Source organism: Scyliorhinus torazame, chromosome 12 (assembly GCF_047496885.1).
Source record: "Scyliorhinus torazame isolate Kashiwa2021f chromosome 12, sScyTor2.1, whole genome shotgun sequence".
Classification (NCBI taxonomy): Eukaryota; Metazoa; Chordata; class Chondrichthyes; order Carcharhiniformes; family Scyliorhinidae; genus Scyliorhinus; species Scyliorhinus torazame.
In genome coordinates this window covers 222,292,028-222,318,143 of record NC_092718.1, presented here as the reverse complement: position 1 = coordinate 222,318,143, position 26,116 = coordinate 222,292,028, and the positions used below count along the sequence as shown (strand labels likewise).

General features: G+C 49.2%; 1 protein-coding gene across 1 annotated transcript in view; it reads right to left on the bottom strand.

Annotated features, from left to right (window-relative positions):
• Positions 1-16,653, bottom strand: part of pitpnab (phosphatidylinositol transfer protein, alpha b) — an 83,180-nt gene extending 66,527 nt beyond the window's left edge. The window contains exons 1-2 of the mRNA XM_072469990.1: positions 16,635-16,653; positions 1,880-2,025 (exon numbers count right to left, since the gene is read on the bottom strand). Of these exons, the coding sequence (XP_072326091.1) occupies positions 1,880-2,025; positions 16,635-16,637 (149 nt within the window). The 5' untranslated portion in view covers positions 16,638-16,653. The remainder of the gene's footprint in view (positions 1-1,879; positions 2,026-16,634) is intronic.
• Positions 16,654-26,116: the final 9,463 nt, after the last annotated feature.

Here is a 26,116-nt window from a genome sequence, read left to right as displayed (position 1 = left end):
AAACAATGGGGCCATCTTCAATGACTTGTGTAGATATACACCGAGGTCCCTCTGATCCTGCACCTCCTTTAGAGTTTCTCTCATTATTTTATACTGTTCCTCCATATTCCTGTCAAAATAAATCACCTCACATTTCTCTGCATTGAACTTCATCTGCCACTTGTCTGCCCAATCCATCAACATGTCTATGCCCTTCTGAAGTTCAAGACTCATCACAGGCATCACCTACCCTGCACATTTTTGGGTTGTGGGGGTGAGATCCATGCAGACACAGGGAGAATGTGCAAACTCCACACAGACAGTGACTCAGAGCCGGGATCAAACTGGGTCCTCGGTGCCTAAGGCAGCAGTGCTAACCACTGCATCACCGTGCTTCCCTATTGTCAGTAATCCTGAGGTCACTGTTCTCGAGGTCCTGCTTTTTCATTCCCTTCCCATCTCCCTCGAATCTGTATTCAGGGCCTCATCCCTTTACCTACCCTTGGCATTGTGGACCATGTCCTCTGGTGTTCACCCTTCCCCAAAAGAATCTCCTGCAGCCACTCTGTGACATCGTTGACCCAGGCACCAGGGAGGCAACACACCACCCTGGGGTCGTGTCTATGGCTGCAGAAACGCCTGTCAGCTCCCCAACTATGGAATCCACTTTAGCACTTCCACTCTTTGTCCTCCCCTCTTGTGTAGTTCAGATACCCCTGGTCCCATGGACTTCTTCGCTCTTGTTACAGTCCTCTGAGGAACCATCTCAGCTGGGCTGCCTGGGATGTCTGTGAATTCTATTTTAAATTCTCATCAGAAATTACTGGTTTCCCTCTCAAGAGGGTCAGGTCCAGTAACATGGTGGATGGCAGATCAGCAGGGAGCAAATCAGCAATACATAGCAGGTTACTGGGTACCAAAATTACTGATAAGAACCATTAAACCAGGGCGATTAAATAATATCATACATCAGCCCTTCTCCATAACTCACCTCTCACACTCAGGCTTAGCAACTTACTCCAAAGTAATGCTAAAATACCCTGCTAGCTTCCAAGGGGAGGCAGTGGCGTAGTGGTATAATAATAATCTTTATTAGTGTCGCAAGTAGGCTTACACTAACACCGCAATGAAGTTACTGTGAAAAGCCCCTAGTCGCCACATTCCGGCGCCTGTTTGGGTACACAGAGGGAGAATTCAGAATGTCCAATTCACCTAACAGCACGTCTTTCGGGTCTTGCGGGAGGAAACCGGAGCCCCCGGAGGGAACCCACGCAGACACGGGGAGAACGTGCAGACTCCGCACAGACAGTGACCCAAGCCGGGAATCGAATCTGGGCCCTTGGCGCTGTGAAGCAACAGTGCTAACCAGATGATCTAGTCATTACCACATTGCTGTTTGTGGGAGCGTACAATGTGCAAAGTGAGATAATAAAAAAAATTAATGAGCCAGATGCTTTTTTCTCACAATCAATGATAGTTTTTTGAAAAGAGATTTAAAGTACCCAATTCATTTTTCCAATTCACGGGTAATTCAGCGTGGCCAATCCACCTAACCTGCACATCTTTGGGTTGTGGGGGTGAAACCCACGCAGACACGGGGAGAATGTGCAAACTCCGCACGGACAGTGACCCAGAGCTGGGATTGGAGCCGGGACCTTGACGCCGTGAGGCAGCAGTGCTAACCATTGTGCCGCCCTGGCAATCAACGATAGTTGCCATGGTCACGGTTACTGACTAGCTTTATATTCAAGATGCAAATTGTCCAGTTGCTGGGTGGGATTTGCACTGGGTCCAGGCCCCAGGGTTACTGGGTCAATACTGTAGTCACTGTGCGACCAAACCACAACCTGCTGCAGAGCCAGGTTGGTGCTCAGCAGGTTCCACCCCCATCTGCACTTACCGCTGGAGATGGTAGATCTTGTGTGTGTATTGTCCCTTCTCACCGTCTTTCTCGTACGGCTCGTTCTTTAACACTTCAACACCTTCGCCGCCGCCAGTCTCATTCTTACTTGCCTCCGCCACGGAGTATAATTGTCCCACCTGGTACTGTAAGGGGGGGGGGGGGGGGAAAGCAAAAGGCCGTAAGACATAGGAGCAGAATTAGGCCACTCGGCCCATCGAGTCTGCTCCGCCATTCAATCATGGCTGATATTTTCTCATCCCCATTCTCCTGCCTTCTCCCCATAACCCCTGATCCCCTTATTAATCAAGAACCTATCTATCTCTGTCTTAAAGACACTCAGTGATTTGGCCTCCACAGCCTTCTGCGGCAAAGAGTTCCACAGATTCACCACCCTCTGGCTGGAGAAATTCCTCCTCATCTCTGTTTTAAAGGATCGTCCCTTTAGTCTGAGATGGTGTCCTCTGCTTCTAGTTTTTCCTACAAGTGGAAACAACCTCTCCACGTCCACTCTAACCAGGCCTCGCAGATTCCTGTAAGTTTCAATAAGATTCCACCCCTCATCCTTCTCAACTCCAATGAGTACAGCCCCAGAGTCCTGAAGTAAGAGTTGAATTGCTTCATGCAGTCTGTATTTTGGATTAAAGTTCCTGGGCTCCCAGCACAGAGCCTCAGACAGACACACTCACAGGTCAAATGGAAATATGCAACAAGACATTTTGCATCCAGCTGAGGAAAAATAAAATTATATCTTGTGTTTTTTGCTACCTCAGGGTGTGTATTTCTGTAATATCACCAGCTAGCTCCTCACTAACAGCAATGTGAAAGTGACCAGAGAATCTGTTTGGCATTTAGTTTTTAAAAAATAAATTTAGAGTACCTAATTATTTTTTACAATTAAGGGGCAATTTAGCATGGTCAATCCACCTACCCTGCACGTCTTTGGGTTGTGGGGGCGGAACCGACGCAAACCCGGGGAGAATGTGCAAACTCCACACGGACAGTGACCCAGAGCCGGGATCGAACCTGGGACCTCAGCACTGACCCTCTGACAGTGCGGCACTCCCTCAGTACTGACCCTCTGACAGTGCAGCACTCCCTCAGTACTGACCCTCTGACAGTGCGGCACTCCCTCAGTACTGACCCTCTGACAGTGCAGCGCTCCCTCAGTACTGACCCTCTGACAGTGCAGCACTCCCTCAGTACTGACCCTCTGACGGTGCGGCACTCCCTCAGTACTGACCCTCTGACTGTGCAGCACTCCCTCAGTACTGACCCTCTGACAGTGCGGCACTCCCTCAGTACTGACCCTCTGACAGTGCAGCACTCCCTCAGTACTGACCCTCTGACAGTGCAGCACTCCCTCAGTACTGACCCTCTGATAGTGCAGCACTCCCTCAGTACTGACCCTCTGACAGTGCGGCACTCCCTCAGTGCTGACCCTCTGACAGTGCGGCACTCCCTCAGTACGGACCCTCTGACAGTGCGGCACTCCCTCAGTACTGACCCTCTGACAGTGCAGCACTCCCTCAGTACTGACTCTCTGACAGTGCAGCACTCCCTCAGTACTGACCCTCTGACAGTGCAGCACTCCCTCAGTACTGACCCTCTGATAGTGCAGCACTCCCTCAGTACTGACCCTCTGACAGTGCGGCACTCCCTCAGTGCTGACCCTCTGACAGTGCGGCACTCCCTCAGTACGGACCCTCTGACAGTGCAGCACTCCCTCAGTACTGACCCTCTGACAGTGCAGCACTCCCTCAGCACTGACCCTCTGACAGTGCGGCGCTCCCTCAGTACTGACCCTCTGACAGTGCAGCACTCCCTCAGTACTGACCCTCTGACAGTGCAGCACTCCCTCAGTACTGACCGTCTGACAGTGCGGCTTTCCCTCAGTACGGCTCTCCCTCAGTACTGACCCTCTGACAGTGCAGCGCTCCTTCAACACTGACCCTCTGACAGTGCAGCGCTCCTTCAACACTGACCCTCTGACAGTGCAGCACTCCCTCAGTACTGACCCTCTTGACAGTACAGCGCTCCTTCAACACTGACCCTCTGACAGTGCGGCACTCCCTCAGTACTGACCCTCTGACAGTGCAGCACTCCCTCAGTAATGACTCTCTGACAGTGCAGCACTCCCTCAGTACTGACCCTCTGACAGTGCGGCACTCTCTCAGTACTGACCCTGACAGTGCAGCACTCCCTCAGTACTGACCCTCTGACAGTGCAGCACTCCCTCAGTACTGACCCTCTGACAGTGCAGCGCTCCTTCAACACTGACCCTCTGACAGTGCAGCACTCCCTCAGCACTGACCCCCTGACAGTGCAGCACTCCCACAATACTGACCCTCTGACAGTGCAGCACTCCCTCAGTACTGACCCTCTGACAGTGCAGCACTCCCTCAGTACTGACCCTCTGACAGTGCAGCACTCCCGCAGTACTGACCCTCTCACTACCCCAGTACAAGCACTGGCTGTGCCAGCCTGGAATATGTGCCCAGGTCGCAGGAGTGGAGTTTCTGACAAGGGGGACCTTCAAAGTAACGGCTAAAATTATTTAGCCAACAGGAGCTGGTCATAACCTGCGGAATGTTAAGATTACACAGCCAGCTTCTCCAGAAAGACTCAGTCAACACATTCCCACATCAGCTACAACGCAAAGGTCAATCCTTGGAAAACAATGTTTCTTGGCCTGTGTACATGAGACAATATGTTTGTGGTGGGTAAGTGAGGTTTAATGGCTGGCTGGAATTTGAGTTCTCACACATCCTTCTGAATGATAGCGCTCATCGAATGTTCGCCTTTCAATCCGTTTTCTGATTAGTGTAGTCCCAGTTGCAAGCCTGGCTTTACCTTCTAATAACATTAACCTGATCCCTAAACCCCTGCGACTTTACTGCAGCTCAGATTCTAAATAGAACCATTGTCAGAGGTCGCAACTGATTGTATAATTTATATCACATCACACAACAGGCCAAATTTCACTTGCATTTGACAGTTAAGTGTCTCCTTAGTCTGCTGTCTGTCCAGTCTGCAGTTTCCACTGGCAATCTGCACACTGCATTGCCCTCTAATCAGACAGGGAATCGGTAAACTTCTTCACAAAGATCTCATGATGAACCACGGAAAATGACCCTTTAACAGGGCTTTTGGAGGTTAGGGTTGAACCACTTTCAGATACAGTTCTCCCAACTCTATATAACCTTGTGCTGTGCCTGTCCTGGGAGTGTTTGATGGGGACAGTGTATATGTAGTTTTACTCTGTATCTAACCCCGTGCTGTACCTGTCCTGGGAGTGTTTGATGGGGACAGTGTAGAGGAGCTTTACTCTGTATCTAACCCCGTGCTGTACCTGTCCTGGGAGTGTTTGATGGGGACAGTGTCGAGGGAGCTTTACTCTGTATCTAACCCCGTGCTGTACCTGTCCCGGGAGTGTTCGATGGGGACAATGTAGAGGGAGCTTTACTCTGTATCTAACCCCGTGCTGTACCTGTCCTGGGAGTGTTTGATGGGGACAGTGTAGAGGGAGCTTTACTCTGTATCTAACCCCGTGCTGTACCTGTCCTGGGAGTGTTTGATGGGGACAGTGTAAAGCGAGCTTTACTCTGTATCTAACCCCGTGCTGTACCTGTCCTGGGAGTGTTTGGTGGGGACAGTGTAGAGGGAGCTGTGCTCTATCTAACTGGAGATGTATGCGACCCAGGAGGCAGGATTGAATATCTTTAATGGGTGTGATACATATTGCCCTGTTTATACACTCCTGAAGTTGGTTACCTTGACTGGAGTCTGGAACTATCCGGAAGGTCAGTCAGGTTCCAGCAGCAGATTGCTGGAAGCAGCTTCTCTGTCTAAACGACAGGCAGCTGATCTCAAACTGGGATTTGACGTGATTAGGGAAAGAAAGTACAGATTGTGTGTAATATTTCTAAATCGGAGATCCCTAAAGCTATCAGAGGACAGGAGGGTTATTCCTGTCCCCTCGTTCTCAGGAGCTGACCTGTTTAATCACAATCAGTCTGCATTCTGAAGGATCACAGACACCATGGGACTGACATTAGGCTGCTGCAACGTGGATTGAGGCAACCTCGGGGGTAAATCCGTCGTGCTCCGCACCGGGGGGGGGGGGGGGGGGGGGGGGGGGGGGGGGCACAGGCTGCCTTCCAAACCACATCTCAGCAGAGCTTGTGCGCAAATCTCAACAGTCAGACCCTCAAGCTATTGAACCACAGAAGGCATCACAGAGTTTTGACTGATCCAGTTCTAACCTGGTGATACTTTTTAAGAGTATAAATTGAGAGTTTCCAATTAAGGGGCAATTTAGCGTGGCCAATCCACCTAGCCTGCACATCTTTTTGGGCTGTGGGGGGTGAGACCCTCGCAGACACGGGGAGAACGTGCAAACTCCACAGGGACAGTGACCCGGGGCCGGGATCGAACCTGGGACCTCGGCGCCGTGAGGCAGTAGTGCTAGCCACTGCGCCACCGTGCCGCCCTTCCTAGTGATACCTCAGCAATTAACAGGGAAGACCCAGCCCCACCAACTGCCCTTGGAACCAGAGGGAAACTGTCACAGAGAGAGCGATGTCTATCCAAACCGAGCGCAGCACCGACCTTCTCCGTCTGTGCTGCCGGGCACAACAGGGAACACATTTAACTGCCAAGTGCCTCGGTTTCCCACTTGTAGACACACACTGGCATTTATAGATATTTCACGCTCCTGGCCTCAGGAGATTCTCAAGTACTTCACATCCAATTAAATATTTAACTGCAGTCATTGGTGACCAGATGCACACGGCAGCACATCGCATAGCTCCAGGAACAGCAGTAATGGAGCCGACAATCTGCTTTGGATCGTGCCGGTGAGGGACGAGCATGTACGTGGGTTGAAGGGAGAACTCCATTGTCCTTCTTCAAAAAGACCCAATCGATATTTAATATAAAATAAAAAGAGAAAGTGTTGGAAATTTTCAGCAGTTCAGGAGGCAGCAATGCACAGAGAGCAACCAAATTCAGGTTGTGTGTTGAGGACCAGCTGAGTATTTCCAAGGGCAGCACGGTGGCGCAGTGGTTAGCACGGCTGCCTCACGGCGCCGAGGACCCAGGTTCGATCCCGGCTCTGGGTCACTGTCCGTGTGGAGTTTGCACATTCTCCCCGTGTTTGTGTGGGTTTCGCCCCCACAACCAAACGGTGTGCAGGTTAGGTGGATTGGCCACGCTAAATTGCCCCTTAATGGAAAAAAAAAGATTTGGGTTCTCTAAATTTAGTTTTAAAAAGCTGAGTTTTCCAACACGTCCAGTAGTTTATTTTTGTACCCTCCTGAACAGGCAGCTGGCAAGGGCTTTACCACATCACTTCAAAGATGGCACCTCTAACAGTGCGGCACTCCCTCAGTACTGACCCTCTAACAGTGCGGCACTCCCTCAGTACTGACCCTCTGACAGTGCGGCACTCCCTCAGTACTGACCCTCTGACAGTGCGGCACTCCCTCAGTACTGACCCTCTGACAGTGCAGCACTCCCTCAGTACTGACCCTCTGACAGTGCGGCACTCCCTCAGTACTGACCCTCTGACAGTGCAGCACTCCCTCAGTACTGACCCTCTGACAGTGCGGCACTCCCTCAGTACTGACCCTCTGACAGTGCGGCACTCCCTCAGTACTGACCCTCTAACAGTGCGGCACTCCCTCAGTACTGACCCTCTGACAGTGCGGCACTCCCTCAGTACTGACCCTCTGACAGTGCAGCACTCCCTCAGTACTGACCCTCTGACAGTGCGGCACTCCCTCAGTACTGACCCTCTGACACTGCAGCACTCCCTCAGTACTGACCCTCTGACAGTGCGGCACTCCCTCAGTACTGACTCTCTGACAGTGCGGCACTCCCTCAGTACTGACCCTCTGACAGTGCAGCACTCCCTCAGTACTGACCCTCTGACAGTGCGGCACTCCCTCAGTACTGACCCTCTGACACTGCAGCACTCCCTCAGTACTGACCCTCTGACAGAGCAGCACTCCCTCAGTACTGACCCTCTGACAGTGCGGCACTCCCTCAGTACTGACCCTCTGACAGTGCAGCACTCCCTCAGTACTGACCCTCGGATAGTGCGGCACTCCCTCAGTACTGACCTTCTGACAGTGCGGCACTCCCTCAGTACTGACCCTCTGACAGTGCTGGTTTAGCACAGGGCTAAAGAGCTGGCTTTTAAAGCAGACCAAGGCAGGCCAGCAGCACGGTTCAATTCCCGTACCAGCCTCCCCGAACAATCGCGGAATGTGGCGACTAGGGGCTTTTCACAGTAACTTCATTGAAGCCTACCTGTGACAATAAGTAATTTTCATTTCATTTCATTCACTTTCTGTATTGCTGCAGACTGTTCTATGAATAACCGATGCTATAGTCTGTACCTGACTCCCCTTGCTCACCTTGACGAGCACAGGAGATCTCTGCTTACTCCGCACACACAACTACCACCCTATAGAATTGGTGAGAGAATGACAATGCTTTCCTGAACTAGAAAAAAACGAATCTCTCACGCCCCCTTCTCAGCCTCCACTCTCCATTTCAGTGACAGAAAGAGTTTGATGCAATAACTCACAAGGAATGCCGGCTTCTCTCTCTGCTTGTGTGAGCTGGTTCTGATCTGCTTAGCTGCACACAAAGCTCATAACAAAGAACCATATTAGCACAACTGGCCGTAAGGACATTAAACCTGGTGACATGACATGTGGCGGAGATAGTTCTTCAACAACAACCACTCTGTAATGCTCTGGCAAATCCCTAGCAGGCAAGACTGGCAATGCAAGATGGTGAAAAAGTATTGGTTGCCACTCCTGAACTCCATCGAATGAGCCAAACTGGAAAATGTCCTTCTAAGCGAGGGCAGAGTTCATAGAATCATTGAATTTACAGTGCAGAAGGAAGCAATTCGGCCCATCGAGTCTGCACCGGCCCTTGGAAAGAGCACCCTACTCAAGCCCACATCTCTACCCTATCCCCGTAACTCAGTAACCCCTACTTAACCTTTTTGGACACTAAGGGCAATTTAGCATGACTAATCCATTAACCTGCACATCTTTGGACTGTGGGAGGAAACCGGAGCACCCGGAGGAAACCCACGCAGACACGGGGAGAACGAGCAGACTCCACACAGACAGTGACCCAAGCCGGGAATCGAACCTGGGACCCTGGAGCTGTGAAGCAACAGTGCTAACCACTGTGCTACCGTGCTGCTGGGTTGTGTATCTTTGGTGTACCGGGGCCTGGGGTTGAGCTGAGCCCTATATTTTGGTTGGCTTCCTGTTACCTCCCTTTGCAAAGGTGGTGAACAAGCAGCTATTTCCTCTTCCTCATTTCTGGGTGGTCGGTGGGTGCCAAGGCAAATATGGAAACAGGGCTGGGCTCTGATCCTTTGTGATCCTGTCGCTAACTCCTGGTACATCTCGCCCTTTATCCTTTTCTTGGGAAACCCTGAAGGCATTGATCATAATGCGAACAGGTTGTTGCCAGTCCTCTCTGTATAAATGTATTGAATGATGTTGGTTCTGTATCGGGCCCGAGTTGCGTTGCCTGGTTATATATGCAGCTCCCTTTTCGAACTGGGGTTTTCATGGATTTTCTTGTTTTCTTTTCATTTGTCAGGGTGGGTAGGAAGAATCCGGTGTTGGTTCCTGGGTGGAGGCAGACGGGTTTGGTATCCGAGGAGAGGAGGCTGCGGTGCGACATTGGTAATGCTCGAGTTGAGGGAGATATATATGTATATTGGTGCGTGGGGAAAATTTGTCCGGCAGTCTCATGGTAACTGAGCAGAAGCTTCATGGGAGGGTGTGCACCATTTGACCTGTTTTCATGGCTTCATCATGTTTCTCCCTTGGTCTCTGCTGTTTTAAAAAAAAAAATAGATTTAGAGTACCAAATTCAGTTTTTCCAATTAAGGGGCAATTTAGTGTGGCCAATCCACCTAGCCTGCACATCTTTGGGTTGTGGGGGTGAAACCCATGCAAACAGAGGGGGGGGGGGGGGGGGGGGGGGGAGTGCAAACTCCACATGGACAGTGACCCAGAGCTGGGATCGAACCTGGGACCTCACCGCAGTGAGGCAGCAGTGCTAACCACCGTGCCGCCCTTGGTCTCTGCTGGGTTAGAGAGGTATCTAACTATCTCTAACGATTGTGTCAGTATTCATGTTGAGCCAACCTCATGATGCCATCATCTTCAACCAATGGACCGTGGGAACTACCGAGGAATCTCTCTGCTCTTCATCGCCAGGAAGATCATCGCCTAAATCCTCACTAGCCACCTTCTCCTAGTCCCCGAGCAAATCCTTCTGGAAAGCCAGTGACATGGAGTTTGGTATCCGAGGAGAGGAGGCTGCGGTGCGACATTGGTAATGCTCGAGTTGAGGGAGATATATATGTATATTGGTGCGTGGGGAAAATTTGTCCGGCAGTCTCATGGTAACTGAGCAGAAGCTTCATGGGAGGGTGTGCACCATTTGACCTGTTTTCATGGCTTCATCATGTTTCTCCCTTGGTCTCTGCTGTTTTAAAAAAAAAAAATAGATTTAGAGTACCAAATTCAGTTTTTCCAATTAAGGGGCAATTTAGTGTGGCCAATCCACCTAGCCTGCACATCTTTGGGTTGTGGGGGTGAAACCCATGCAAACCGGGGGGGGGGGGGGGGGGGGGTGCAAACTCCACATGGACAGTGACCCAGAGCTGGGAGGCAGCAGTGCTAACCACCGTGCCGCCCTTGGTCTCTGCTGGGTTAGAGAGGTATCTAACTATCTCTAACGATTGTGTCAGTATTCATGTTGAGCCAACCTCATGATGCCATCATCTTCAACAAATGGACCGTGGGAACTACCGAGGAATCTCTCTGCTCTTCATCGCCAGGAAGATCATCGCCTAAATCCTCACTAGCCACCTTCTCCTAGTCCCCGAGCAAATCCTTCTGGAAAGCCAGTGACATGGAGTTTCCTAGGTGGACAATCATACTCGTTAGTGAGTGATCATCAAAGAAGAATGGTTCCAGTATCGCCAATACTGGTCAATATCCATAATAATAATAATCTTTATTGTCACAAGTAGGCTTGCATTAACACTGCAATGAAGTTACTGTGAAAAGCCCCAGTTGCCACATTCCGGCGCCTGTTCGGGTCACAGAGGGAGAATTCAGAATGTCCAATTCACCTAACAAGCACGTCTTTCAGGACTTGTGGGAGGAAACCGGAGCACCCGGAGGAAACCCACGCAGACACGGGGAGAACGTGCAGACTCCGCACAGACAGTGATCCAAACCGGGAATCGAACCTGGGTCCCAGGCGCTGTGAAGTGCTAATAATAATAGTGCTAACCATTGTGCTACCATGCTGCCGAAATGTAGAGTACCCAATTCTTTTTTATTCCAATTGAAGAGCAATTTAGCGTGGCCAATCCACCTAACTTGCACATCTTTGGGTTGTGGGGGTGAGACCCACGCAGACAGGGGGAGAATGTGCAAACAGACAGTGACCCGGGGCCGGGATCGAACCCGGGTCCTCAGCGCCGTGAGACAGCAGTGCTAACCACTGCGCCACCGTGCCGTCCCTTCATACCAACAAAAATAAATCAACTGTCCACTCATATCATTTACCCTTTGTGGGATCTTATGCAAATTGGCCAGTACATGACAATGATACCTGACCTGGGACGACCATTTAATGAATAGCTGGAACAGTCATGATGGGTCAAGTAGCCTCAGTCTTTGCTGTAACGTTCTATGATTCAGTTCCACATCTCTCCTCAGCCTCCATAAAACATCCGTGATTTAAATAAAATCTATGTCGCTAAATTTCTCTGTGGTGTCTTGACTGGCTCAAGTATTTAGTGAAAAACATCCGAATGATGCCAATAGCCTGGAACATTCTGCACAGGCGGGATAGAGGGCTGAAAATCTCCCACAGCAAAATGACTGAACAGGTGGCAAGTTGAAGGAGAATTAGAAATGCTCAGAATTGCTGGCATTTTAGTTGGGGCAATGTGAGCCACTTTGCAAAGCTGTCAAAGGCGGCTCTCAAAAGTGGGTTAGTGGCACCCGTGATGCACTCACTTTTACAGTTTCATGGCACTATAAAGTTTTGACATATTATGCAGTGGACTCTCTGTAATTAAGGCTCATGACACGGCGAGCGAAAGATAATCAGAGCTCTAATCATAAATACACCAGCTCAGAAGGGATGGGCTTAATAGTATTATACATCCCAGAGACTGTAGCATTACTTGGGTTACATAAATAATGGAATTTAGTGCAGAAGGAGATCATTCGGCCCATCGAGTCTGCACCAGCCCTTGAAAACAGCACCCTACCCAAGCCCCCATGTCCACCCTATCCCCATAACCCAGGAACCCCACTTACCCTTTTTTTTTTTGGACACTTAAGGGCAATTTAGCTCGGACAATCCACCTAACCCGCACATCTTTGGACTGTGGGAGGAAACCCTCGCAGACACGGGGAGAACTGTGCAGACTCCGCACAGACAGTGACCCAGCGGGGAATCGAACCTGGGACCCTGGAGCTGTGAAGCCACAGTGCTAACCGCTGTGCTACCGTGCTGCCCCAAAGGGTAAATGGTTACCAGCAGTGGTTAAGAAGACATATGGTGACTTCTGGGTGCGGCTATGCAGAGCTAGGTCGCATATTCAGTAGCTCCCGCTTGGAACGGACTTTTGGGCTCTTTTGCAGGGCCCCCACGGCATTTGTTTGACATTTCCCGGTGTGGGAAGAAGACTGCAACATTCCCCCGACAGTGTCCCCCAGGAATGTTGTGTATTTTGGCTGCCAGGCCCGGCAGAAGCAGTGGAAGATTTGGCTGCAAACAGGATAAACAGGGCCCCTTCCAGCATGCAAGCGGAGGTAGGGCAAGCTTAAAGCTGCAAACTGACCTGAGGACCTTTATCAAAAGTGAATTCTAACAGCAGAGGGAACAACTGTGAAAAGATCTCACCAGGGCCACTGAAGAAGCGGGGACAAGGCTTCCGGTGGCGGCCATGGAGGAGTAGGTCACGCATTCGGCAGCTCCCGTCTGGAACGGACACTTAGACCTTTTTCAGGAGTTTCCACGGACATTTTGGGGCAGATTGGTGAAGCGAACACTGCCAAAAGGATTCCCTCTCAAGACTTTTGGGCTCTTTTCAGGGCCCCCAAGGGCACTTTTTCGACGTTTCCCGGTGTGGGAAGGAGTTAATAATAGTTCCCCGTCAGTATATGGCTTTAACTAGGAGTGGGGTGACAAAAAAAGAAGATATATGGTATACTTGCCTTTACTAGCCGAGGCATAGCATTTAAGGGTTAGAGTGTTGTGAGCAGTTCTGGAATCCACATTACAGGAGGGATGTGATAGCCACTGGAAATGATGCAGAGGAGATTTACCAGGATGTTGCCTGGGCTGGAGAGTTTTAGTTATGAAGAGAGATTGGATAGACTGGGATTGTTTTCCTTGGAGCAGAGGAGACTGAGGGGGGACATGATTGAGATGTATAAAATTATGAGGGGCACAGATAGAGTAGGCAGGAAGAAACCTTACCCCTTGGTGGAGGAATCAATGACCAGGGGACATAGAGTTAAGGTAAGGAGGTTTAGAGTGGAGGGGAGGAAAAACATTTTTACCCCGAGGGTGGGGAGAGTTTGGAACTCACTGCCTGAAAGGATGGTGGAGACAGACCTCCAGAACTAGGTAAATAACCCTGCCTCTAGTCCCCTGCATTAAACACCAGCATATTTTTGCTTCACCAATACACAATTTAAGATCTCAAGCGGCCCCTAAAGCAACACCTTTTATTTGGAGGAAGGGAATGAAATTAGAAGTTTTTCTGATTTCTGGTGAAAGGTCACAGGCTTGAAAGGTTGACGGTCTGTCTCTCTCTCTCATTAGACGCTGCCAAATGTTCAGAGTATTTCCAGCATGTTCTGTTTTTACTTCAGACTTCCAGCATCTGCAGTATTTTATCTTTGTGCTGGGAGTCATCGTGTTCAGCTCCAGGCACAACCCCTCAGGAAGAATATATTAGTCTTGGGAGGACATGGAGTACAGATTTACCAGAATGATATCAGGGCTAAAAGGCTTCAGTGATGAAGAGAGGTTGCATAGACAAGGCTCACATTCCTTTGAATAGAGAAGAGTAAAAGGCAATCTACTCAAAATATTTAAGCTGATCTTGAGGATGAGATAGGGTAGAGAGAACCCCTTTCCTCTGGTAAGGAACTTCACAAGAGTTCAGCTAATCAGGAGTGAATTCAGGAGGTACATTTTCACACAGCCTCACAATGGAAATCTATCACAAAGAGTGGAGATTGGTAGAGACCCATGGACTTAGAACATTACAGCGCAGTACAGGCCCTTCGGCCCTCGACGTTGCGCCGACCTGTGAAACCACTCTAAAGCCCATCTACACTATTCCCTTATCGTCCATATGTCTATCCAATGACCATTTGAATGCCCTTAGTGTTGGCGAGTCCACTACTGTTGCAGGCAGGGCATTCCACACCCTTACTACTCTCTGAGTAAAGAACCTACCTCTGACATCTGTCTATATCTATCTCCCCTCAATTTAAAGCTTTGTCCCCTCGTGCTAGACATCACCATCCGAGGAAAAAGGCTCTCACTGTCCACCCTATCCAATCCTCTGATCATCTTGTATGCCTCAATTAAGTCACCTCTTAACCTTCTCCTCTCTAACGAAAACAGCCTCAAGTCCCTCAGCCTTTCCTCATAAGACCTTCCCTCCATACCAGGCAACATTCTGGTAAATCTCTGCACCCTTTCCAATGCTTCCACATTCTTCCCATAATACGGCGACCAGAATTGCACGCAATACTCCAAATGCGGCCGCACCAGAGTTTTGTACAGCTGCAACATTACCTCATGGCTCCGAAACTCAATCTCTCTCCCAATAAAAGCTAACACACCGTACGCCTTCTTAACAACCCTCTCAACCTGGGTGGCAACTTTCAGGGATCTATGTACATGGACACCGAGATCTCTCTGCTCATCCCCACTGCCAAGAATCTTACCATTAGCCCAGTACTCTGTCTTCCTGTTATTCCTTCCAAAATGAATCACCTCACACTTTTATGCATTAAACTCCATTTGCCTCCTCTCAGCCCAGCGCTGCAGCTTATCTATGTCCTTCTGTAACTTGTAAACTTTTCAAGATTCTCAAGGAATTTGGAGCAAAGAGAGGTAACTGGAGTGGAGATACAGGTCAGCCAGGCTCAATGGGCTAAATAGTTCCCTAAATGGAATGCCACTGTGGCACAACGTTTAGCACTGCTCCCTCATGCCACCAGGGATCTAGGTTGAACTCCGATTTTGGGTCACTGTCTGTGTGGAGTTTGCACGTTCTCCCAGTGTCTGTGTGGGTTTCCTCCGGGTGCTCCAGTTTCTTCCCACAGTCCAAAGATGTGCAGGTTAGGTGGATTGGCCATGATAAATTGCTCCCCCCGCTTAGTGTCCAAAAGGTTAGATGTGGTTACTGGGTTTCAAGCGGGGGATTGGACCTAGGTAGGACGTTCTTTCAAAGGTTCAATACTGACTCAATGGGCCAAATGCTTCCTTTTGCAGGTCAATCAATTATGATTCTCAAACAGTGAAGAGGTAACACATCTCACCAACCCTGCTTCCCCACCTCTTCACTCTCCCTGTAACTAACCTAAAGGTGAGGAAAGTTCCTACCTCAGTCGGGAGTGAATCACTCCAGGTAGATGCCAGGCAATGTGGAAAATTGCCCAGGTGTGTCCTGTACATAAGAAACAAGACAAACCCAACCAGTCAATTACCGCCCTGTCAGTCTACTTTCCACCAAGTGGCAATTACTCAGCAATAACCTGCTCATGGACGCTCAGTTTGGGTTCCGCCAGGGTCACTCAGCTCCTGACCTCATTACAGCCTTGGTTCAAACATGTACGAAAGAGCTGAATGCCAGAGGTGAGGTGAGAGTGACTGCCCTCGACATCAAGGCAGCATTTGACCGAGTGTGGCATCAAGGAGCCTTAGCAAAACTGGAGTCAATGGGAATCAGGGGGGAAACTCTCCGCTGGTTGGAGTCACACTTGGCACAAAGGAAGATGGTTGTGGTGGTTGGAGGTCAGTCATCCCAGCTCCAGGACATCACCATAGGAGTTCCTCAGGGTAGCGTCCTAGGCCCAACCATCTTCAGCTGCTTCATCAATGACCATAATACGGTCAGAAGTGGGGATGTTTGCAGATGACTGCACAATTTTCAGCATCATTTGCGACTCCTCAGGTAATGAATCAGTCCATATCGATATGCAGCAAGACCTGGACAATATCCAAGTTTGAGCTGACAAGTTACATTCACGCAAGTGCCAGGCAATGACCATCTCCAGCAAGAGAGGATCTAACCATCGCCCCTCGACATTCCATCGCTGAATCCCACACAATCAACATCCCGAGGAGGTTACCATTGATCAGAAACTGAACTGGACCCAGCCACATTAATACTGTGGCTACCAGGGCAGGTCAAACACTAGGAATCCTGCGGTGAGTAACTCACCTCCTGAACCCCCAAAGCCTGTCCACCATCTACAGGGCACAAGTCAGGAGTGTGATGGAATACTCTCCACTTGCCTGGATGAGTGCAGCTCCAAGAACACTCAAGAAGCTCGACACCATCCAGGACAAAGCAGCTCCCGCTTGATTGCTCCCCTTCCACAAACATTCACTCCCTCCACCACCGACGCACAGTAGCAGCCGTGTGTACCATCTACAAGATGCTCTGCAGTAACTCGCCAAGGTTCCTTAGACAGCACCTTCCAAATTCACGACCACTGCCATCTAGAAGGACAAGAGCAGCAGATACCTGGGAACCCCACCACCTGGAGGGTCTCCTCCAAGTCACTCACCACCCTGACTGGGAAATATATCGGCCGTTCCTTCACTGTCGCTGGGGCAACATCCTGGAACTCCCTCCCTAACACAGGGAGCACAGTGGGTGTATCTACACCTCAGGGACTGCAGCGGTTCAAGGCAGCAGCTCTCCACTACCTTCTGAAGGGCAACTAGCGATGGGCAATAAATGTTGGCCTAACCAGCGACGCCCACATCCCGTGAATGCATTTAGAATTTAAAAAATCTCTGTGCAGCTTATCACCGAGGGGTTGGGTTGCTTTGGGAGAGGTCAGCTCAGTGAGTGAATGGAATGCAGGACTGTAAGAGAAACAAAGATACGGTCTTTCTATTTTTAATGTGGTTAAACACTGATTGATGTACCCGACTAACAATGTGGTGTGAGTAAAAGTGATCTATCTTCGGAGGAGAAATGACAATGGCAATATAAACTAAACGGTAAACTTTAAGAGGGGTGCAGAAGCAGAAACACACAAGGTTTCACACACAATCTTTGAAAGAGGCAGTTGAAAAGAGAGAAGTTGTGTAGGCTGTTGGAAAACACACAGGATCCTGGGTTTCAAACAATGATGTGGAGATGCCGGCGTTGGACTGGGGTGAGCACAGCAAGTCGTCTTACAACACCAGGTTAAAGTCCAACAGGTTTGTTCCGAAACCTGGTGTTGTAAGACTTCTTACTGTTCAAACAAAGAAGCAGAGAGCAGAAAAAACCCAAGGACGTCACAGAAAATCTTCAGAAAGCATTGGTTAGGTTTCAACATGACAGAGGTCAATCCTGGGCGGGAAAACCTCGGAGAGGGTGCGGAGGAGATTTACCAGGATGGTACCGGGGGCGAGGGACTTCAGTTAATGTGGAGGGACTGGAGAAGCTGGGATTGTTTCACCTTAGAACAGAAATTGTTACGGGGATAGATGCTTAATGGAGGTTCAATATTATGAGTGGTTTTGAAACAATAGCAAGAAACTGCTTCTGGTGGCAGAGAGGTCAATTATCAGCAGACACAGATTTACGGTCAATGGCAAAAAAAGAAGCAGAGAGGATTACTATCATCCGAAAGCAGATTTAATAGCAACTTTCCAAAGGAAATTTGGCATTTGTTGAAAAGAAAACATTGGGAGCGATGGGAATAAAGAGCAGTGCAGTGGCTCTAACTGGATACACTTCCACAGAGCCGGCCCACACACAACAGGCCGAGTGGTTTCCTTTTGCACCACAGACTTCTCCAAAAATAAACCTCCTAGACAAATTCCAAATCAGCATCAAAGGTGGCTGCAGGCAGAAGTGGTGGTGAGTCAACAAATCTTAAATATAACGTGATTGCGGTGAGGCGTATTACACAACTATCATTAGCTTCACTATTAGTGCGGTCCTTACACGGGCAGCTTGCGATAGGGGCTGATTAATAACGGTTTCAGAGCAGAAGTTACAATATTGACCACGTTCACTCCTTCCACATATCGAGGTGGGAAAGATGTCCAGTTAGATAGTGTCATCAAAAACATTTGAGAAACAAATGGCTGTGATAGGGAAACGTTTGGGTCATTTTGCATGGATGAAATCTCATTGGGCTGAATGGACCTTCTTTAGGCCAGAGCTCTCTGGTGATGTTTGCAAACTGGTAGTGGGGTGGCATGATAGGCCACTCATTCACATTACAGGTTTGACCATTAGTGATTCTAAACAGGATATTTGAGCGCTGACGATAGGTAGAGCAGACAATGGAGAATCAGACTGAATATAGAGGGAGCCCAGGGGAAGTGAAAAAACTCAGCGGAAAAGCAAGCAGAGAGCATGAAAAGAGACCGGCAGTTAACATAAAAGATGATCCCAAGGTCTACTGTCAGCATATAAATAATAAAAGGGTGGTAAAAGAAAGAGCAGGGCCGATTAGTGATACAAGAGAACTTGCAGGAGGCAGGAGAAATAGCCGAGCTATTAAATGAGTACTTTGCATCTGTCTTTACAAATGAAGATGTGGAGATGCCAGCGTTGGACTGGGGTGGGCACAGTAAGAAGCCTCACAACACCACATTAAAATCAGACAGGTTTATTTGAAATCACTAGCTTTCAGAGCGTTGCTCCAGGTGAAGAGACCCGATGAAGGAGCAGCGCTCCAAAGTGATTTTAACCTGGTGTTGTGAGACTAGTTACTTTACCCAGGCCGAGGTGAGGGGGGAGGTAACTGGGACACTCGAGGAATTTACAATTGAGGAGGAGGTGGTGGTGGAAAGGTTATCTTTACTTCAAATTGATAAGGTGCCAGGACCCAATGAGATGCATCTAAGGGCACTGAGGGGAGTGAGAGTGGGAATTTCAGAGGGACGAGTGATAATCTTCCCGTCTTCCTCAGACACCGGGGTGGTGCCAGAGGTTTGGAGAATTGAGAATGTTACACCCTGGTTCAAAAAGGGAGCGAGGATAAAGGCAGCAACTACAGATCAGTCAGTTTGACTTCAGTGGTAGGGAAACTTCTGGAAACTATAGTTTGGGACAAAGTCCATAGTTACTTAGACAAGCGCAGGATAATTCAGGAAAGCCAGCATGGATTCATTAAGGGGAAATCATGTTTAACTTGGAGATTTTTTGAGCAGGTAACAGAGAAGGTTGATAAGGGCAATGCTATTGATGTGATGTATATGGATTTTCAAAAGGTATTTGATACAGTGCCACACAACAGACTTGTGAGCACAATTCTAGCTCACAAAATAAAAGGGAAAGTAGTCACTTGGATACAAAATTGGCCGAGAGACAGGAAAGAGAGAGGTGTGCTGCGTTCAGACGGTGCGGTGCTGCCCCGACCCTCCGACACTGCAGCACTCACTTAGCACTGCACTGAGATTGTCGGCCTGGGTTATGAGCTGTGGTCTGGAGTGGGCCTTGACCCCCCCCCCCCCCACCCACTGAGCCTCAGGCAATGGGGCACCATGTATAATGCTTTCCAATCAGATTTCCACCTTTGGTGTAATAACCTTATTTAACATCCAACATGAACTGCTAGGTTCCCCTAGATGAGATTGCAAGAGTGTGGATATCGGGACTTCATTAATCTACGATTGAAAAGACGATCACAGCATGAGCCGCCTCCACTGGAAAAGGGAGAATTGGAAATCAGGATGGAAAAGGAGAGCAAGAGAACGGGGCATAATATTATCCATCTGCATTACACCCTCCCCCACAATTACTGTGTGTGTGTGTGGGGGGGTTAGCGATTATAATACAAAAGGTCAAAACAAACAAGTGAACAAATGCAGCTTAGTGCTGCTGGCCACTGCAATCAGCTGAGCAACAAAACAGGAAGTTGGCGATTCAAATTGTAACACACGAAGAAGAGAATGACAGCACCCTGGGAAAGGTAGTAATCTAATCAGATAAACCCAGGATTACCCCCTTTAATTCTCTTTTGGGTATTTGAGTTTTGTTACGGTCCACTCACCGATCTCCCAGCTGCAGTTACAGCTGAGATGATTCTTTTGACAATTTTATCTTTGCCACCCATTAAAGTGCGAGTCTCTATTGCACGATTGCTTGAAAATTAAAAGCGTGTGAATACTTATGTAAGCTCGAGGACTTTAAAATGAGCAGTCAGTTTTTACTGGTTAGAGGCTAGCCATCATTATAGATGGAGTTTGACAGTGCTCATTGCAGAGGGCCGGGAGCTAGGTGCCGGAGAGTGCAGTAAGGTAGAAGCTCTGTTACATCACCTATAACCGGCACAGTGTATGAATCACCTAATGGAGAAGGATCACAGAATTGTTTCTGTGCAGAGGCAGGCAGTCATTCTATCCTGTCTGTACTGGCTCTCTGAACGAACAACTCACCCTGTGCCATTTCCCCCGCCTTCTCCCGGTAACTCTGCACATTCTTTCCATTCAGATAACAATCTAATTCTCTGTTGAAAGCCTCAATTGAATCTGCCTCCACCACACTCTCAGACAGTACATTCCAGATCCTAACCACTCGCTGTGTGAACCTGCCTCCACCACACTCTCAGACAGTACATTCCAGATCCTAACCACTCGCTGTGTGAATCTGCCTCCACCACACTCTCAGACAGTACATTCCAGATCCTAACCACTCGCTGCGTGAATCTGCCTCCACCACACTCTCAGACAGTGCATTCTAGATCCTAACCACTCGCTGTGTGAACCTGCCTCCACCACACTCTCAGACAGTTCATTCCAGATCCTAACCACTCGCTGTGTGAATCTGCCTCCACCACACTCCCAGACAGTACATTCCAGATCTTAACCACGCGCTGAGTGAAAACATTTCTCCTCATGTCACTTTTGCTTCTTTCACTAATTATTTTAAATCTGTGCCCTCTCGTTAACGATCCTTTCCTGAGTGGAAACAGTTTCTATCTTCTCAGTCCAGACATCTCAGGATTTTGAATACCTCGATCAAATCTCCTCTCAGCTTCTTGTCTCCAAGGTAAACAGTCCCAACTTCTCCGATCTGTCTTCAGAACTGAAGTCCCTCATCCCTGGGACCATCTGCACCCTCTCCAATACCTTCATATTCTTCCCAATGTGTGGGCCCAGAACTGGACATAATACTCTAACTGAGACCAAAGAAAGCTCGGAATGCTTTACCTCTCAACCTGCTCGGCATAGTTCACAAGCAAAGAGGGTGAAGAATCAGGGAAGGACTGGAGGAATTTTGAGTTGATACGGAAGATGATTAAAACACTTGAAATGAAATGAAATGAAATGAAAATCGCTTATTGTCACAAGTAGGCTTCAATGAAGTTACTGTGAAAAGCCCCTAGTCGCCACATTCCGGCGCCTGTTCGGGGAGGCTGGTACGGGAATTGAACCGTGCTGCTGGCCTGCCTTGGTCTGCTTTCAAAGCCAGCGATTTAGCCCTGTGCTAAACAGCCAACTTCATTGAGATATTAAAATTGCAACGTGATATATTGTGATTTTTACTTCAAAAGTAGAATCAAAAGGACCTAAATGAAAATTAGTAACAAGTAACAGCTAATAGAATATTTATCTCCCAAAGCAAAGGTACTGGGGGTTTTACAAAATATTCTCAGTGAGTCAGAGGATTCGAAGGATCGGTTTAGAAAAAATAAAAAAGTCTTGCATTTCTAGAGTGCCTCTCGTGACCTCCAAAATCTTTTTTACGGTCAGTGAAGTGATTTTGAAATGTATCAGTGCTTTCAAACTACATTTTCCCGAAACCCAGTTGGCAACTGGGCGATCTTCGGGGCCCACGCCACCTTCACTTACTCAGTCTATCCCGAGTCAAGGCAGCGTTTGGGAATCTAAGGTGCAAGGGAGGGAAAGAAAATCATCTAGTTTTCCTGATTTTAATCACCAATCAGTGGCCCCTGGTGCATTGAATTTATGTCAACAGTGAGTGAGGACGGGACAGACATGCATGTGATCTCCTATCTGTAAAGGTTCACTGTCCAGGGTCACACATGAAGAATAGTTACTCATAAGAGATACTGGAGGACTGCCAACAACTATGAACCTGTATTCATCGTGGGACGCTGCCTCGAGGAAAAAGAGAGAGAAGGAAGACCGAAGAGAGGATATTACAGGGAGAGAGCCATAAAACAGCCTTTAGTCTGATGATAGTGATTTTCAAATTTTGATTTAGAATTGGCTTGAATGCAATTCAATTACTTTTTTAAAAACACATTTAGAGAACCCAATTCATTTCTTCCAATTAAGGGGTAATTTAGCATGGCCAATCCACCTAACCTGCACGTCTTTGGGTTGTGGGGGCGAAACCCACGCAGACACGGGGAGAATGTGCAAACTCCACACGGACAGTGACCCAGAGCCGGGATCGAAACCGGGTTGTCGGCGCCATGAGGCAGCAGCGCTAACTACTGTGCCACCTGGCACAGGTTGTTTTCCAAGTATTAGGTGGTTTGCTATGTGTAAAGAAGTGAGCAATTCAGAAACCATCCAGGTGGAATCTACAGGTGGATAGCACAGTTGCTTCACAGCTCCAGGGTCCCAGGTTCGATTCCCGGTCTGCGCGGAGTCTGCACGTTCTCCCCGTGTGTGCATGCGTTTGCTCCGGGTGCTCCGGTTTCCTCCCACAGTCCAAAGATGTGCAGGTTAGGTGGATTGGCCTTGATAAATTGCCCTTAAGTGTCCAAAAGGTTAGGTGGGGTTTACAGCGATAGGGTGGAGGCGTAGCCTTAAGTAGAGTTGCTCTTTCCAAGGGCCGGTGCAGACCCGATGGGCCGAATGGCCTCCTTCTGCACCGCAGGGATTCTATGATTCCACGTTGACTGTGACCCAAACAATCAGAAAATCATAAACAGGAGAGGCAATGCATCCACTGTGTATTGCCTTTATAAAACAAAGATAGCACCAGATAGCATTAGAAATGTCGCTGAAACACATAATTCCTCGAATTGAAAAGTCCGAAATGGACTGAAACATGCTGTTCTGCTTATTAAGGCTGTTTCGGTATTTATATGGGATACTTTGTCAGTGGCAAGTGTGCCAGATTTTTACTGTCACTTGACATTGATAGTCAGTAAATGGTGAAGCAGCTGGACTGCGGAACAGCATGGGAGCAGGAACAAAACCCAGGACAAGACCAGCGTGCATTTATATAGCATCTTGGACATAGTAAAACAGCACAAGGTGGCCCACAGGGGCGTCAATCAGATATAAAGTGACACTGAGCGGCACGGGCAGACGTGAAAGCACGCAAGCAAATGTCTAGCCCCGGAAGGAGGTTATAGGAACAGAACCAGAGAAACAAAGACCTTTAGGGCCCAAAATACCAAAGGCACAGCCGCCAATGGTGGGGCAAAGGGAGTCGTGAAGCGCGAGTGGCCAGAATTAAAGAGTGCAGAAAACTTGGAGGATGGTAGGGGCAGGTGGGGAGGAGGTTACAGAGATAGGGAGTGGGGGGGGGGTGGGGGGGGGGGGGGGGATCAGAGAGCGCAGTCCTAGAATAAAGGGGGGCTAATTTAAGACTGGGATGAGGGTGAATTTCTTCACAGAGGGCTGTGAGCCATTGGAACTCCTTGCGACAGGGAGCTGTGGGGGGCAGAGTCCCTGTGGATATTTAAGACTGAGACAGAAATTCCTGATCAGTCAGGGAATCCAGGCTTACAGGGAAAGGGTAGGAATATGGACGCGGGGAATCATCGGCCATGATCCTACTGAATGGCAGAGCAGGCTCGAAGGGCCGAATGGCCTCCTCCTGTTCCTACTTGTTATGGTCTTATAAATGAGGCAGTGTGTGAAGAGTGAGGTGCACTTGATGACACACAGGAGATTTGACCCAAAAGGCTACAAACTTAACCTGGAGAGACGTTCCCAGTGAACCCAAACGGGGGAGGGACGGAGCTGGAGGGGCTCACGTTCAAAAGGCCCAGAACAGATTCCGCTACCTGGGGACCCAGATAGCCAGAGACTGGACACAGATCCACAAGTAGAACCTGACCAGCCTGGTGGAGGAAGTAAGAAAAGACCTTCAACGGTGGGGCTCACTCCCACTCTCCCTGGCGGGGGGAGTGCAGACGGTCAAGATGAACGTACTGCCAAGGTTCCTCTTCCTGTTTAGATCCATCCCGATCTTCATCCCCAAGCCTTTTTCCAAAACATAGACAGGCTAATCATGGCGTTTGTGTGGGGGGCAAGAACCTGAAAATTCCCAAACCGACACGGCAAAGAGGGAAAGTCAGAGGGGACCTGGCTCGACCGAACCTACAATACTACCGCTGGGCAGCAACGGCAGAAAGAGTGAGGGGATGGGTCCAAGAACCCGACACAGATTGGGTACAAATGGAGGATGCATCCTGTAAAGGAACGACCCTCCGGGCCCTGGCCACAGCAGCACTCCCATCCCCCTCAACAAGATACACAACAAGCCCAGTGGTAGCGGCCACGCTGAGAACGTGGACCCAGCTCAGACAGCACTTCGGGATAACCAAAATGTCCCTTATGGCCCCCATCTGCGGCAATCACAGATTCCCCCAGCCATGCTAAATACCACCTTCAAAAGATGGAGGCGGGACGGGGGCACACTGACGGTCGGGGACTTCTACGTAGGGCGCAGGCTGGCGACACTGGACGAACTGACGAGGAAGTGGAAACTAGCAGAAGGACAGGAATTGAGACACCTCCAAATAAAGCGCTTCCTCCGCAATGAGACAGTAGGGTACCCCGGGGCCTCAGAAAGCACACTACTAGAGACCTGATAGGCACAAGCAGCGAGAAGGGGGGCTGTGTGGGAAAATATACGGACAGCTACTGGACGGAGTCCGGACTCCACTCGACGGGACCAGACACAAATGGGAGGACGGACTGGGGACAGAGGTAGGATGGGGACTCTGGAGCGAAGCACTGAGCAGGGTGAGCTCCACCTCCTCCTGCGCAAGGCTAAGCCTAATGCAGCTCAAAGTGGTGCACAGAGCGCACCTGACCAGAACCCGAATGAGCAGGTTCTTCCCGGGGGTGGAGGACAAATGTGAGCGGTGCCAGAGGGGCCCGGCCAACCACACCCACATGTTCTGGGCTTGCCCCAAGCTTGCTGGGTTCTGGACAGCCTTCTTATAGGCAATGTCCGAGGTTGTGGGGGTGAGGGTGAAGCCATGCCCAATAGTGGCAATCTTCGGGGTAACGGAGCAGCCAGAGCTACACATGGGGGGGGGGGGGGATCATCGACCGATCCAGAGGGCAGCAAAATGTACGTACAGTTAGTCAAATGAAGGACAAAACAAACCTCTCTGTAAAATAAAGCAAATTAGCGCGGGCAAGAAAAATGTAATGTGTATCAGCAACTGTTTATAAATAGGAGAAAAGCCAATAAACAGATTTCCCCCAAAAAAAGATTTGACCCAGATTACCATTTAATAAAGTTAAACACCAGTGAAAGACAAACCTGAATGTGAATGGATCACTCACCTCATCCACAGAGACCGGCAGGATTATCCGACTGCAAGAGAATAAATAAATAAATAAATAAATAAATATTGGTGCGCTCAAAACAGAACCCCCAGAGGCCACGAGTTTCACACTTTCCCCGTCTGAGCAAACACGCACCCCATCCTCCCAACATCATTTTTCATTCTAACTTGAAATTTGTCACAAAACCCACTTCCATGGCCGATCCTGCTAACTCGCTCCGCCTGCCACCCCCCCACCCTTCAGCAAACCTGGTGACTGGGAGGAACATTCTCCAGGGCACCTGGTCAAGGTGCCGTATCAGGCCATCCAGCAAGAGAGCTCTGTGCTAGTGTTTCTCCACATTAGCCTCATCTCCCCCGATCCCCATATCCTCATCGCCTCATGTGTTTATTCCGCTTCCCCCTGAATTGTGTCTATTCACCTCGAGCACACCCAACCAGA